Below are 14852 nucleotides of genomic sequence, written 5' to 3' on the forward strand. Positions count from 1 at the left end.
TGTGTGTGTGTGTGTGTGTGTGTGTGTTTGTGTGTGTGTGTGTGTGTGTGTGTGTGTGTGTGTGTGTGTGTGTGTGTGTGTGTGTGTGTGTGTTTACGTACATACGCATGCGTGTGTGTGTGTGTGTGTGTGTGTGTTTGTGTGTGGGTATGGTGTGTGTGTGTGTGTGTGTGTGTTTGTGTGTGTGTGTGTGTGTGTGTGTGTGTGTGTGTGTGTGTGTGTGTGTGTGTGTGTGTGTGTACATATCTGTGTTTGCGTGTGTGTGTGTGTGTGTGTGTGTGTGTGTGTGTGTGCTGTGTGGCATATGTATCTCAGTTGGTTAGAGAGTTGCATTTGGAGAATGGAAACATCCAGGACGTTAAGGTCATAGGTTTGCGGACAAGTACAGTACAGGCATAATTTCTTAGGCAAAAAACTCACACACAATTGCTTCTCTCGACTCAGGAGTATAAATGAGTACATGGTCTTTGACTGGGGGTGGACTAGACCACTGGCTTGGCAGTATATACAGGTACGTGTGGACTTGAGGTCCAGTCCCGTGGCTGCGCCAAAGTTAGTGCCCTTCAATGCTCTGGCCACGCATCAAGGGTTTGTCAGAGCGGCCTAAAACTCCGGTTCCTACCTAGAAATAGGCAGGGGGTGCTATCTTCGGAACTTTCCGAAGGGTGTGTATCCATTTGTCCATTTTGTGTGTTTGTTTTGTTGTACATGTACAAGCTTGTGTATGTCCATCCATGTGCTTCTCTACTATTTGCATTTTCAGCTGTAAAAACTGAGGTGGGCAGAAGAGCTGCCAGCACATGTGAAATGGTGAAGATGAAGATGCGCGAGACCGAGGACAAATTGGATGAAGAAAGACTAACAAAGAGAGACATCTCGTCCGACTTAACTCGTCAATACAAATCGATGCAAAATCAGTTGGAAATTCACATTCAACATTTGGAAGCCACAGTTTCACAGCTTCGTCAAGAGCTTGGTGATGCATTGATATTACAGTAGATTAGTAGTGAACAAAACGTGATTACCGTATTAGTTCATATAGAAGGGCATGACACCGTGCAACTGTAAAAGGGCATGACCACTGCCTTTATAAGTGAGGCACTGGCGTAGTGTGGTCCTCAAGTTTGGGGGCTGATAAATTGCACTACAAAGCCACGCCTATTTTTTACTTTTTATCTTTACAGTATGAACGTCTGCCATTGCCGGGACAGTGTGGTGGACAAAGATTCATTTCACTGTTTGGTAACCTGAGGGAAACATGGCATTTTGCTTGACACGCTTACAAAAAAAATTGGGAGGCTTTAGCCCCCTTAGCGTCCTCCCTGACGCTGCATCAGTGAGTGAGGATCCTGGAAACTTCAGACATTCTCATTGCACTAGCCTTAAACATGCATGACTAGTTTGTTGTTGTTGTACAGACTCTTGGAAAACATACAAATACATGACATTTTTTAAAATACAAATACATGTTGATATTAATAGTATAATATCACAAATATAAAAAATTATAATACATTATAGTGTTAATAATAAAAAATATTATTGAAATAAATAAAATAAAGTTTACAATAATTGATTATTGAAATTATAAATTTTATTTAATTAACAAAATTTATTATTAAATTAAATTAATATTTAATTAATATTAATCAGTAAACATGACCTAAGCGTGTGTCAACATTCTAACTAAAACTAAGACAGTCATGCATGTCTTCATAATAAATCATCTAATTTCTACTTGTTGCCTACTTTCCAGCTGAGAGTCGGTCTGAGCTACAGATGGTGACTACCGAACGTAACGATCTGAGGAAGGAAAGGGACGATATGGAAATGGATTTCAAAGAAAAGATTTCGTTCATGGAACAAGCATATGAGGGTGTTATACAAGTGAGGCACTGACGTCATCATCTAATCACGTGACTGATCACCAGTTTTGTATGCGATTTTTAGGATGCAATGGATTTGATGGTTAATAAGGTGGAAGAGCATCGGACCAAATGGCAGTCAGAATCAAATGAGTTAGAGCATAGAAACAACCAGATTCTTATGGAGTTTGGTCTTAGTTATTCACGCGGGCATCACAAAGATAAGGCAAACTGATATGTAATGTACAGTAAATTATGTTGCACAAGTAGGTCTGATGACTATCCATTTTGTAAGGAAGAAAGGTTGATGGAGGCACTAACCCATTTCTCTCGTGGTTGCGTCCTGATGTGGTGTGTACAGTGTGTGTGTGTGTGTGTGTGTGTGTGTGTGTGTGTGTGTGTGTGTGTGTGTGTGTGTGTGTCTGCATGTGTGTGTGTGTGTGTGTGTGTGCGTGTGTGTAAATGTTACTTAAAATGTTGGTAAAACTTACGTCTCTAATAGTCAAACACTTTGTGTTTGGTACTATGCTTGTGCGTCATACTGTCCATACATGTATGAACTATGTTTTCCGTTGTCTGAAAGAGCTTTGTAAATCACACTGTTTGCCTTCTCAAACAGTTTTAGTTTCTACGTCTGGCTCACATTCATTGGGATTGGTTTGCTCAGCGACTTTCAGCAAGCCATATTGTCAGCTCGAGTGTCCAGCCAGTTTTCTTCCTCACACCCCACCCAACCCCCAACACCCAACACCCCCAACACTCCACCCACCCAACACCCCCAACACCCCACCCACCCACCCACCCCAAAAACCCCACCCCTGGAGGAGAAAGCCTAGCCATAGTGGCCCTCTAGCTGAGAATTTGATTTGCATGACCATGAAACAAAAACGTCAAATGAGCTGGATAGTGATGGTCAGCCAGTGATTGGGCAATTCAATTTTTTGCATTGTGATATTTGTGTTTCGTAGTTTGTCATTCTAATTTTTATATACAGTTGTTTAGTATCTAAATGACCGTTTATTTTAAAAATAAAAATTGTAAACAAAAAACTAGAGTAAAAGATTAGAAACACAAATATTGGAATGCAAAATTGAATGGCCTAGTCATTCACTGACCATTGATAACAACCACCCAAGTATGCAAACTGTACAGTACGTACTGCTAGTATGGGATAGACACAGGAAAAGTAGACACTCCCAGCTGCTGATGTCAGTGGTACTTTGTTTCAAGTGTAGCTATGAGTCTACTAATAGTTTACTCTAAAACTCAAGCATTGCCATGGCAACCATTCATGGCTGCTTGCTTTTAATTCTTCTGATGTAAACGAGATCATTAGAGAAGAATGAGTGAAATTGTTGTGTGACAAAATTTTGATTTACACTAAGACTGTGGCAGTTTTCTTGTAGTTCATGTCAGTCGATGAATCATTTGTTGTGTGACTTAGTGGTTATAGCTACAGGCTGGTGTAGACATTGAGTCAATGGCATAAGGGGTTTAGTGTTTGGTGATATAAGTTAGTCAACTGGATTAACTCACACATGTGGCTAATTACCAGACAACCCATTGGGATATCCAACTATCCGGATATCTAACTGGACGTCCCACTAACAATATACCTCATTCTAATAGTCAACGAGGCATAGTTACTATCCATGTGGAACACACGTTAATACACATTGTCAGTCAAATCTATGATAAGAACGAAATGCTTACTTTAGTACATGAAACTTTCAATATCTAGTGTTCATGTCTAGCATATGCATATGGAGAAGGCAGATCTCCAACAATCAGTCACTATCATTAAAAGTCAGCTTTTGCCCTTGATAGTCCTGTATCGAGCCCTTAGACTTGTGAAAACCTCCACCCCCGCTTCCTCCGCGGCCACCTACCACAAGACACAAATGTGAAAATATTTTATTTTATAAATATTTTATAAATATTTTATTTAGTTGGTGTTCTCACCACGGCCTCGTGGTCCACCACGCCCACGGCCCCTGCCTCGTCCTTGTGAATCAAACGAGTTTCTGTCTTGCGACTTTTTGAACTCGAGACGAATTTCCCTGCCGTCAACAGACATCCCATTCATCTTATTGAGAGCAGATTCTGCTGATTTCTCGTCTTCAAAGTCAATAAAACCGAACCTGGAACGATAAGAGTTACACTGTAGACAATGATTGGTATAATATGATGTGAGCCAGACTGGCCATACAAACCCCTTGCTACTGCCGTCTTCTGTTATGGGAAGAGACACGTTTTGAGCTGATTTGAACTTCTTTCTTATTGTGTCTTCTGTCGTATTGTATGAGAGATTTCGAATAAAGAGAGTCCGTGAAGGTGTGTTGTTGGAGAAGCCTCCTCTGAATGATCGTCCACCTCGACCTTCGGATCGTCCACCACGCCCACTACCGGGAGTTGGCTTGTCTTTTGCTCGGTTTATCCTTAACTGTCGTCCCTCCAGTGTGGTTCCATCCAGTTCCATTGCTTTCGAAACATCCGTTGCATTTGAGAATGACACGAATGCAAATCTGTGGAAAGAGATCGTAAGGAACTGGATCTACTAGTGAACAATAAGTGACTGAACCCTTTTGGTTGCATCGTCTGCCTGTCCCTAGGTAAAGTGACTTCTAATGGCTTGAGACCATTTTGTTTGAAAAATGTTTTCAGGTCATTCTCTTCACAGCTGTAGGGAAGTTGGCCAACGAACACCTCACATACTACACACGAGTCATCAGACAACATATACAAATTAGGAATGCTGATTGTCACTAGATTACGGTACCTTTGTCTTGTTGAGTTGGTGTTGATTGTTGTTGTTGCTTCGGTGACTTGGCAGGTGGGGCACTTTCTTCATCACTCTCATCTTCATCATCACTCTCCTCACTTTCGTCATCTTCCTGGCTCTTAGCAACTTTTCTTTCCTCAACTATTTTCTTTTTCTTTGCCTAAAGAGAATGAAATCCGAGACTCATACAACTACTGTCACCTCTCTTTAGAAAACTTAAATCTTAACAAAGCTGTTTACAATCATCAATGTGTGACTTTTCTTACCTGTGGTGGATTAGTCTCCTCATCTGAACTGTCTTCAGATTCAGATTCGGACTCTTCTTGTTTGACTGGCGTTTTGGTTGGTTGTTTTGTAGCATCTGCTGTCTCTTCGTCAGATGACTCGTCCTCTTCTGATGATTCTTCTTCAGAAGCTTCTTTGCTTTGTTTCTGGGCTTTTGCCGTAACTTGCTTTGTGTTTGGTTTACCAATTGCAGCTTTCGTTGAGGACGTCTGTTTAGCTGCTGATGTTGCACCTAATTTGCCAGCAGGTGATTTCACATCAGAAGTTTTCGTTGCTTTCTGGGTCACCTTGACTGGTGCAGTGTCTTCCTCATCTGATGAATCTGATTCAGATGATGATGATTTTGCTGCTGGTGCTTTCTTGGCTGCTTTCTGTACCTTTCCAATCTGTCCTTTTGTTTTTGTGGCCACTTTTGCAGTGACCTTTGAAGCCACTTTAGCAGACGGCGTCTCTTCCTCTTCTGAAGAGTCTGACTCAGATGACGATGACTTTGCAGCTGTTTTCTTACCTGCTGTCTTTGCAGTTAGGCCTACTTTTGCTGATGGAGATGGACGAGTAACTGCTGGTGCTGCCATTAACACTCCTAAACACGCAAATTTTATTTAGACACACTTGTTTGCCTAAACATTTTCTTGTGTAATACCATTCTTTGATTTGCCATCCACTTGAGGTGCTACATCGTCAGAAGAGCTAGAGTCAGAAGATGTTGCTTCTTTTGCCAGAGTTTTCTTCACTAGCTGTTGTTTGCCAGTAGACGGCGGTTTTGCTTTTGCATCTGATGATGATGATGACACCTTACCTGGAGGTTTCTTTGCAGTTACAGCTGACTTTGCAGTTGCTTTAAGTGGTGCAGGCTCCTCGTCATCCGACGACTCTGATTCATCCGACGAATCTGATTCTTCAGGCGACGGTTCCTTTGCCTTTGGAGGCGCCTTCTTTTCTGGTACTTTTGCTTGTGCAACTCCTTTCTTTGGTTTCTTGGTCACTTGAGCTGCCACATCTTCCTCACCAGAAGAGTCTGATTCAGAAGACGATGTTTCTTTGGCAGGAACTTTCTTCACTTGCTGTGCTTTCACAGCAGCAGGAAGCTTTTTTGCTTTTACAGGTGGGACTGCAGCTTTCACTACCTCCTCTTCTGATGACTCAGATTCAGATGACGACGAATCCTTCGGTGGTGGTGCTTTCTTTGCCATCGGCTGCTGAGATTTCTACAACAAAAAGTCACCTCAAGCACTAGACAACACAAACTGGGTGTACACGTGCAGCAACAACAATAACTAGTGATGACAATCACGACATGTACAACACTCCATCACCATTTCCTCCATAATTATCATCCAATTCTCTATCTATTCACCTTCCATGCTGCACACACACACACACACACACACACACACACACACACACACACACACACACACACACACACACACACACTCACACACACACACACACACACATAACAACGCACATGCACATCATGCGTCCATCCAACATGCAACACAAACACAAATTCAAATTTAATTGAAATTACCTGTGACTCTTTCTTTGCCTTCTTTGCTGCAGGTTGAGAGCTTACCTGCTCAGGTTTTCGCTTACTGCCCGTCTTTTCCTTTCCTTTCTTCTTCTCCGCGGCAACCGGCTGCAAGTCAACCTACACACGAGGTCACGTGACAAACACAATTCGAGCGAATCGGGATACAATGCGTTCATTTCAAAACATGCACTTTACTAGTACGTTGAATAAACATATCATCATGTCTTACAATAAAAGCAAACGTAAAACGATTTTCAAGCAAAATGTGCTCGTCACGTGTCTCACTGTTTGCCTAATTGATGTCTCAAAACTAGTGAAGCTCGTTTCTCCATATTAAAATTATTTCCGTACCTTTGTCTTCTTTTTTTCTTTGCCCATTTCTCTATACTGCTCTCTGCGTTTCAACCACGTGTGTCAGTTGGATATCCCGTAGAAGTAGTTCGACGCATGCGCATTAAAATCGGTTAAAGTTGAAAATCTTTTTAGAAAAGATGATTAGGTAGGACAAGACTCGTCAAGTAATGATGATCTTACCGCCGTGTTATTTTGCATGGGAGAAAGACGTGGCGGTAGGGTCTGGCTACGCGAGACTACGAGAAAACGCAGAAATGAGTCGTAGCCTAGAAAACTCTGAGAAAACAAAACGTAAATATTTTTAACTGCAAGTTTCTACTGCATATTGAGTATCAAGGGTATGTTTAGAGCCACAGTCTATCATTTATCGTTTCCCGAAGTGTCTAGCTAGCGGTCCGGCAGTCACGTGTCAATGGTGCATGCGCAATGACAACGATCACATAATTTTGTCACGAGTTTGTACAATATGGCGGAAGATGAAGCTAAAGGTATCATTGGCAGGGAAAAGTGAAGATAACTTAGTAGTAAGTGTAGTTGTTTTGTTTTCGGTTGTAGGTTTATTTGTGAGAGGGAAGAAACTGTGGAATGAAGACAACTTCGTAGCTGCGGAAAGAAGTTTCCGACAATTGCTGTTTCTCTACGAGACAGCAGATCATCGACCGGTACAGAAAGCATGTGGTTAGTGTGTATGTGTGAAGATGTAGAGATCTATTGATATTAACTATTTTATTTAAATTTGTGTTGGAAGCGCTCTGTATGTTGGGTGGGTGTCTATATTTCCAACATAAAGTGAATGACGCCGTAAAGTTTATGGAACAATGTTTGTCTATTGTACGAGATATTACACCTCAACATGAAGAGTTTCTGTCTTATGGTAAGTGTGATTTCTGTTTTATTCATTGTTATGAGTTTATCTCACTAATTGATTGTTTATCAGAAATGTAGATAGTAAGTAAAGTTGATATTTACATCTAAAATCCTACATTCATTGTGTAGTATTAGATGTTAATTGCAGGTGTGACTATAAGGTCATGAGTAAGTCAGGCTGCACATGTAATCAATTATCAGTCAACTTACAATGTCATGATGCATCCATCAACAGTTTGTTTGATGGTTTATTATTGTTAAGATTTATATTACTTTCATAGTTATCTTTATAATATTTTACGAATAAAAATTTTGACATTGATTATGTTGTCTTTTGATAAATACTGTTGGTAAGAGCATGTGCCTTTTGCAAAGTTAATTTTGACATTGTTTCTGTTTGTTATCATGGTAATGTGTTGGTAGACTATTAAGGGACTAGCAGCACCCGCCCTATGTGTGGTGTGCTTTACTACCAAACAAACTTGCCTGCATGGGTAGCTATAAATGTCAAGTTAAGAATACATTACAGTAGCTCAGGAAGTACAGCCGGCACATCTTACACTGTACCAGATGTGGGAATGAGAATGGCCTACAGTAGTGGGCAAGTGCACATCACATCCACATACTTGGTTAATTGAATAAACAAACTTCTGTGCATCTCTTTTCAGGCAGCCAAAGTCTCATTTTTGGTCGTTGGAAGCAATCTAGGCAAGCTAGAGCTCAACCGTTTGTCTCTACGGTTGATCTTGACTTGCTGCAACGATCTGAGACCGGCATTGTATTGGTCAGCGCTTTATGTACATACAGACAGAATTGGGCGATTATAGTATAGGATTCTATCTCTTAAACTAAAGAAATAAAATGCATTCTATCTTTAATTTAATGTATAGGGAAATATTAATGCAGAAGAAAGTAAAAGAAAAGTAGAAATGTGAGTAGTGCAGCTAGATTTTCATTATGATTTATGTGCACTATGTCTAGTGTGTAGTGTGTGTTGAGAGGTGAAGATGTTGGGAGGGTGTGACAGACTGTGAAGAGAGACTACGACTAGAAGAGATGACGTGACTGACTGTTGTGTTGTTGTGTCTCTAATTTAGTGTTATACAATATGGGAGTGTATCTACACGTTGAGGGCAAGTACGAAAGAGCAACGGAACATCTAAGAGAGTCACTCAACATCCAGCGTAGATTGTCTTCTGTGAACAAAGTCTACATGGCATCAAGTGAGTAAGAGTGATGTTGTGAGTTTGTAAGTGAATGTAATATTGAGTGTTAGGTTTATGAGTTTGTTAATGAATGAAGTAATGTAGTGTTGCAGCTTGTGTAGAGTGTAAGAGATGAGAGGAACACATGAACGGGTCGTCAAGGAGGACACATAGAGAAAGAGAGAAGAAAAGTTAATTTAGACATTGTGAATTGAAGTCAATGTCTTTAGTTAAGTGGAGAGAAGTGATGAAAGTGGAGAAGCACGACTTTATACGAGTCTTTGTGTTGCATTTGTGAATGTTAATATGCTGATGTTGGAGTTTGTGTATTGATGATGATGGAAAAGAAATAATTTCAGTCGTGATTATGATGTTTGCTGCTTTGAATTTATTTGTGTGATGTGATAATAAAGAGTGCTGATTTATGTTAGTTTGTGTGAATGTTTGACAATCAAATGTTGTGAGTTTCCATTTTAGTTTAATTGTAAAACAGTAAATATTGTAGTGCTTCTTTGTTTTCCAATGGAATTTACATTCATCTGTTTTAGTATGAAAACTATCTGGTGTAGACAATATTTTATAAATATTGATATCAATTACATGTGCTTATTTTTGTTTTATATAGTAAGAGTCTTGTCTGTTGTGTAGGTTGTTACCTTTCACGTTGCCTTCTCTCTCAATGTCTAACAAAAGAAGCTGAATATGTGATGAGAGAAGGTTATGGTTTAGCATTCAGCACGGATAACAATTGTGTGAAAGCATACTGTAAGTATGGATGGTGTGTGAATTGAAATGTTGTGTTGTTGTTGCTGATTGTGTTTGAGTAGCTGCTACTCTACTGGCTTATGCAATTCATCTAAATGAAGGAACAGAAAAGGAAGTGAAAAAATTGTTACAACAGTCTGATGGATGGATTCAAATGATGAGAGAAGATCGAGGCAAGGCAGAAGGTAAGTTACAAGATGGAAATGAGTTTGAAGAGTTTAATGTTGACAGTAACATTGAGATAATCATTGAACTTGTCAGTGCGTTAGATGTGTGACATACATTGCTGACTTGTGTTGTGTTGTGTAGTGTTGAGTGAAATGGGAGAAGTATTGGTGATAAGGGGTGACTACAAACGTGCCAATAGGATACTGCAGAAAGCAGCAACAATACAAAGACACTTTTTACCAACCAACCATTGGGAGACTGCTATAAGTGAGAGATTGTAAATATGAGAATTGTCTCTTAATTATGTTTATTGTTCCTTTTGTTCAGCTCTTTGTCGCATGGCAGAAAGTCAAGTGAAACAAGACCAACTAATGGCTGCTTTGCCATTGTTCCACGAGTCATCAGAAATGATGAGTAAAGCAATAGGTGTGGAACACCCAATAAGAGGAAGAAGTAATTCATTGTCTAGAGTCATATTTTGTTTTGTTTTAACTGTAGAATGTTTATTTGTATTCAGGTTTATTTGGTGTTGGGAAAGTTTATTTAAGACAACAGAAGTGGCAAGAAGCAGAAACCATCCTAAAGGAAAGTGTCAACGTTTTGGGTGTAACTTTAGGATACCATCCTACAACAAGTGCAGGTGTGTTGTCACATAAAATGATTAGAAATGAAAGAAAGTGGACAAAGTACGAGTTCTATCTTATTGTGTGTATAGCAATTCGAGATCTGAACTATTGCTTACGAATGCTAAAGAAAGATCAAGAAGCATTCGACATTTTGCAACAACATCAACGAGTTGTTTCTTATCATCAAGGTGTGCACCCATATTTTTATCTTTTATGTTTTATTTGTGTTTGTGTGTCTGTTTGAACTTATACTTACTTTTCATTTCATAAAACTGTTATACTGACTGGCTTTATATAGTAACACACGTTACTAATACATCATTGGAGTATCGACCAACTTTGGACCGAGACATCAAATCACATCCCACAATCTTGATTCTCGTTAATATTCGCATGGGCTGTAAATGAGAACAGTTTCCAAAAGATCTCCCTTTGGGCAGTCTTTTAGCTGGGTGCTGTTTCGGTTCCCGGTATATGTTTATGTTATGATTAATTAACACTAAGATTCTCAGATCTGATTCTAGATGTACTGAACACATCAGAGTCATTTGCATGTTGTATCAGTAGTGTATGTTGTTGGTAACAATTCTCATATTTTTCAATTTTCTATGTTTCTGGAAATGTTTGTCTACAGTAGACTTTAACAAACTAGTGACACTACATTCATTTGTGATTGTACATTGAATGTCTATCTACCCACATGCTATCTTATCTGTTTTCCTACTTACCTTATTTGTCTATTCATGTGTGGTATTGCTTGTGTTGGTATTGATCTTTAGAATTGGTTTATTCAGGTGACCTTGGAGCAAGTGCATTTCAAGATTTGCAAAAGGAGTTGGAGCAGCTCAGAGAAAGTAAGTAATACCCCATTCACATGAGTTCTCCTAACCGGGCCAGCGCGGGTTGGCATGGGTCAGCGCTGAATGAAATCGTCGTGTGAATGTGGGCCGAGCTGTGCTGGCCTGGCCCACCACAAATTGTCGCCTGCACGGGTTGGCCTGGGTTAGTGTGGCTTCAAATTCTCATGTGAATGCGGGCAAAGCCAGGCTGACGGCCAACTTGCAACCTGCATGGGTTGGCCCGGGTCAGTGCAGCTTCAAATTGTTGTGTGAATGCGGGCCAAGCCAGGCTGACGGCCATGCATGCTCCGTAGATACGAAAATGGCGTGGTCAGAGCACGAAACCTTGTACTTCATTGAATTGTGGGGTGAGGACAGCATCCAGGTTCAAATTGAAGGCTATGCTAGAAACAAGGAAGTTTACGTTAACTTAGCAGAACAAATGAAGGAAGCGCGATACTCACGAATGTGTGTGCAGTGTCTCTACAAACAACATAGCTAGTGTGCGCACCGAGGAACACGCCTACTATCTCGGCTGGCTCGCTTTTCTCTACTCGTCGTGTGAACAAGAGCTGGCTCGCTTTACTAGCCCGGGCTAGCTCGGCTTGGCTCAGCCCATGGGTATAAGTCATTCAAGCAGAAAAATCTGCTTTACAGTAATAATTTGCTGATCAGGAATGTGTAACTCATAATGTCGTCACTGTAGAGAATGAACTTCTGGCAAGAAACTTGCAACAATCTGAAACTGAAAAGCACCACGTGGAGCAGCATCAGCGCAAGATATTACAGACCTGTCTTGAAAGTTTACACCTGACTGGATCAGAGTTAGGAAAAATATCTTATGGAGGTAACATCAACAAGTGAATTGGTTGCTTAACTGTTTGTGTATGTGTGTATTATTGATGACTAACTTGGTGGGGAAGGTACAGGAACTGATGATTCCCATTTGTATTTGTCATGCTAGAGAATTTACAGTATGCAGCATGCCCAGTCTACATGTTGGATGTCGTCACTCAAGTCACTAATATGATAGCGAATCGAAAGTCGAATGTATAGTAAGACTTCAGACTATAGAATGACTTACCACCACCAACTTGTAACCACCCCACCTCGTATTAGGAGAGAACGACATGCTCTGCCAGACAGATTAGATAATGGATCTGGAAATGTGTCTAGATCTGGTGCTCGACTTTTAGCCGTGATGTCAAGCTGTGTGCACATTTAGTTTAGAAGTGCAATTACAAGTATTTGTAATATCAGCTGGAGATGCAGGATGTTACAATAATATTCTTAATTAAATGAGGCTGCTGTTTGCATCTTTTCTTGTTAATGATTTGACCTAAAGTGTCCACTTTGTATGCATATGGAATGTCTTGTGGATGTTATTTCACATTTGTATGTGTTTGTGATCAAAAACTTGTAAAATAGTTTCACCTGCAGACGTTATCGAGAGGGTAGATGTTATGTTTACTCACGGTTCCAAGCGAATGTATGACTGTGTGAAATATGTTAGTTAATGTTGTTTCTGTTGTACAGACCAAGCGGCTGCTTTGCCAAGAGAAAGTGGGATGTCACGTGTGGCAACATCGAGTGTTCCAGCATCTAATACGATGAAGCTTGATGATATTGTGAGCAATGAGGAAATTGTAGAAGTTGCCAGTCACATTGAATCAGATTGGGGTAAAGTAGCGGCATTTCTTGATCCAAGCAAATTTTCCCAGGCTGCGATTAAAGTCATCGAGAAGCACAGTTCGTCATCATTTCAACAGGCCAGAGAGATGCTTGAACAGTGGACGGATAGCTGTGACACAAATGCTACACGTTCTCGCTTGAGAGACGCTATGGTTAAAGCAGGTTTGAAACGACAAGCCCATATTGTGTTTGATGCACAACAGAGCAAGAGACCATGATATGGGTTGGTAAAGTTAGTAACATACGAATATGCAATTTATTTTTTATACGTTTGTTAGTTTTAATGTGTTACAAAAGTTGTTTGTTACATCAATGTGTTATCATATCAAGATTGTAGATTGTATGATATTTTATGTTTAATATGATTTCATCAGGTCAATGAACTTTGAGCACACAAAGCCACAATGACATCCATGAACACTCCACGTACATAAACACTTGTAGTCACTTTCCATGGATCACTAGTACTGATGATATACAAAGTTACGTATGCACCACTGTTGAACACAGTATGCATTGACATATTTTTATTGCACAGTGGATACATAACTTCACCAGCTTTTGTAATGTTGGCAGTTGTATTAAAGATATAATGATAGTAAGGCCTCTATAGGTCTACCAGTAACCTATAGGCCATAGAAGGTTCTTAGTTGCAAGTTGCAGCGAGATAAAGTTTCTACTGCGTATTGAATCAAAGTTATGCCACGCTGTATCATTTATCGTGTATCAAGCTGCGATGCATGCATGATAGGTTTCCCGTTTATTGCCACGCATGCGCATAATTTCCATAATTTGTCACACCCAAGTTTGTTCAATATGGCGGAAGACGAAACTAAAGATACTTTTTAGTCACCATGGAAAACATTTGATTGTTGGAGCGAGCTTCAGTACACCTCTTTGCAACAACTTTTTAGTTTAGTGTTGATGCTACGTCAGATCGTCTGAAAAGTGATGTAGTAGAGGTGTACGTGTCAAGCTTATTTAAGTGTGTTTTTTACTTACTGTGTAACAATGGTAGGGTTAGTTGTCCTTTTCAGTTTTTCGAGCGAAATCGGGAGTCATCTCATTCTTGTCTCCAAAAATATAGTAGAGGCGACCCCCTGAGAGGGCACTCCTAATTCAGTTTGTGGCGCATGTGTTGCTGAGTTAAAATTGCATTCATCTGCATCACAGACCTGCCAAGCTAGCTGAATCAAAATGCGTGAGTTTGCAGGAAAATAGCGGGAGATTGTGGGAGTTTAAAATTTTTGACACGACTACAATAGCATTAATATCAATAAATTTTATATGGTAATAAATGTTAAATAATGTATGTTATCAAAATTGAATATTTGCTTACTCGGTTGGAGTAGAAGCCATTAATTAATTAATTACAGTACACCTAAATAAGCAAAGTGTGCAACAAATGTAAAATACAGAACTTGTACGTACTGCCTAGATTAATTAATTATACAAGAACGTGGTATATACACATTGTTGCGGCTCTAGTTGGGATGTTCTAGATTCTATTGTTTTATGGCCTTCTTCCTTTGGTTTTTTCTGCAATACAACTCCTTGGTTAGTATCGCTAGCCTTAATTAATTAACTTGAAATGGGCGTGGTCAGTGGAGAAGTCTAAGATAGCCAGCCCCTCCCTTTTTTCGCTTCCAGACAGTTTTGACTGACCGAGCAAATATTTAGGAAAGAACCGGATGGACAGACGGGCTGGCACATAGACATTGATATTTGGATATCAAGTATGTATTAACGTAATTAACCTTAGGGATAGCGAGGGATACAGTAGACGTCTCACCGGAAGTAGCGCACGACCGACTTGACGAAAATACCGACTCGACGGAAACGACCATGTTAACAACTTTGGTATGTA

The 14852-nt window shown here is 40.0% G+C and overlaps 3 protein-coding genes across 4 annotated transcripts in view; 2 read left to right on the forward strand and 1 right to left on the reverse strand.

Annotated features, from left to right (window-relative positions):
• LOC134182349 (coiled-coil domain-containing protein 153-like) overlaps nucleotides 1-2203 on the forward strand; it is a 3266-nt gene extending 1063 nt beyond the window's left edge. Inside the window, exons 3-5 of the mRNA XM_062649750.1 lie at nucleotides 764-976; nucleotides 1757-1887; nucleotides 1951-2203. Of these exons, the coding sequence (XP_062505734.1) occupies nucleotides 764-976; nucleotides 1757-1887; nucleotides 1951-2100 (494 nt within the window). The 3' untranslated portion in view covers nucleotides 2101-2203. The remainder of the gene's footprint in view (nucleotides 1-763; nucleotides 977-1756; nucleotides 1888-1950) is intronic.
• A 1338-nt stretch (nucleotides 2204-3541) lies between these two features.
• Nucleotides 3542-6904, reverse strand: LOC134182199 (uncharacterized). The gene is made up of 9 exons (XM_062649573.1): nucleotides 6821-6904; nucleotides 6467-6586; nucleotides 5576-6140; nucleotides 4914-5515; nucleotides 4645-4807; nucleotides 4447-4579; nucleotides 4079-4390; nucleotides 3828-4006; nucleotides 3542-3750 (listed from the first exon to the last, which is right to left on the reverse strand). Exons 1-9 carry the CDS (start codon nucleotides 6845-6847, stop codon nucleotides 3653-3655), a joined length of 2199 nt encoding a protein of 732 aa, XP_062505557.1. The 5' UTR covers nucleotides 6848-6904; the 3' UTR covers nucleotides 3542-3652.
• Nucleotides 6905-7272: 368 nt separating this feature from the next.
• Nucleotides 7273-13362, forward strand: LOC134182060 (uncharacterized). Of its 2 annotated transcripts, XM_062649384.1 has the most exons (13): nucleotides 7273-7311; nucleotides 7379-7501; nucleotides 7572-7697; nucleotides 8788-8913; nucleotides 9544-9660; nucleotides 9723-9845; nucleotides 9970-10095; nucleotides 10156-10281; nucleotides 10346-10468; nucleotides 10544-10642; nucleotides 11249-11308; nucleotides 12000-12140; nucleotides 12830-13362. In XM_062649384.1, the coding sequence occupies exons 1-13, from the start codon at nucleotides 7290-7292 to the stop codon at nucleotides 13201-13203; spliced, it is 1686 nt and encodes a 561-aa protein (XP_062505368.1). In that variant the 5' UTR covers nucleotides 7273-7289; the 3' UTR covers nucleotides 13204-13362. The 2 variants fall into 2 exon arrangements, with proteins under 2 accessions (XP_062505368.1, XP_062505369.1); XM_062649385.1 differs by lacking the exons at nucleotides 7273-7311; nucleotides 7379-7501; nucleotides 7572-7697 and adding an exon at nucleotides 8513-8621.
• The last annotated feature ends 1490 nt before the right edge of the window (nucleotides 13363-14852 follow it).

Source organism: Corticium candelabrum, chromosome 7 (assembly GCF_963422355.1).
Source record: "Corticium candelabrum chromosome 7, ooCorCand1.1, whole genome shotgun sequence".
NCBI classification, from domain to species: domain Eukaryota; kingdom Metazoa; phylum Porifera; class Homoscleromorpha; order Homosclerophorida; family Plakinidae; genus Corticium; species Corticium candelabrum.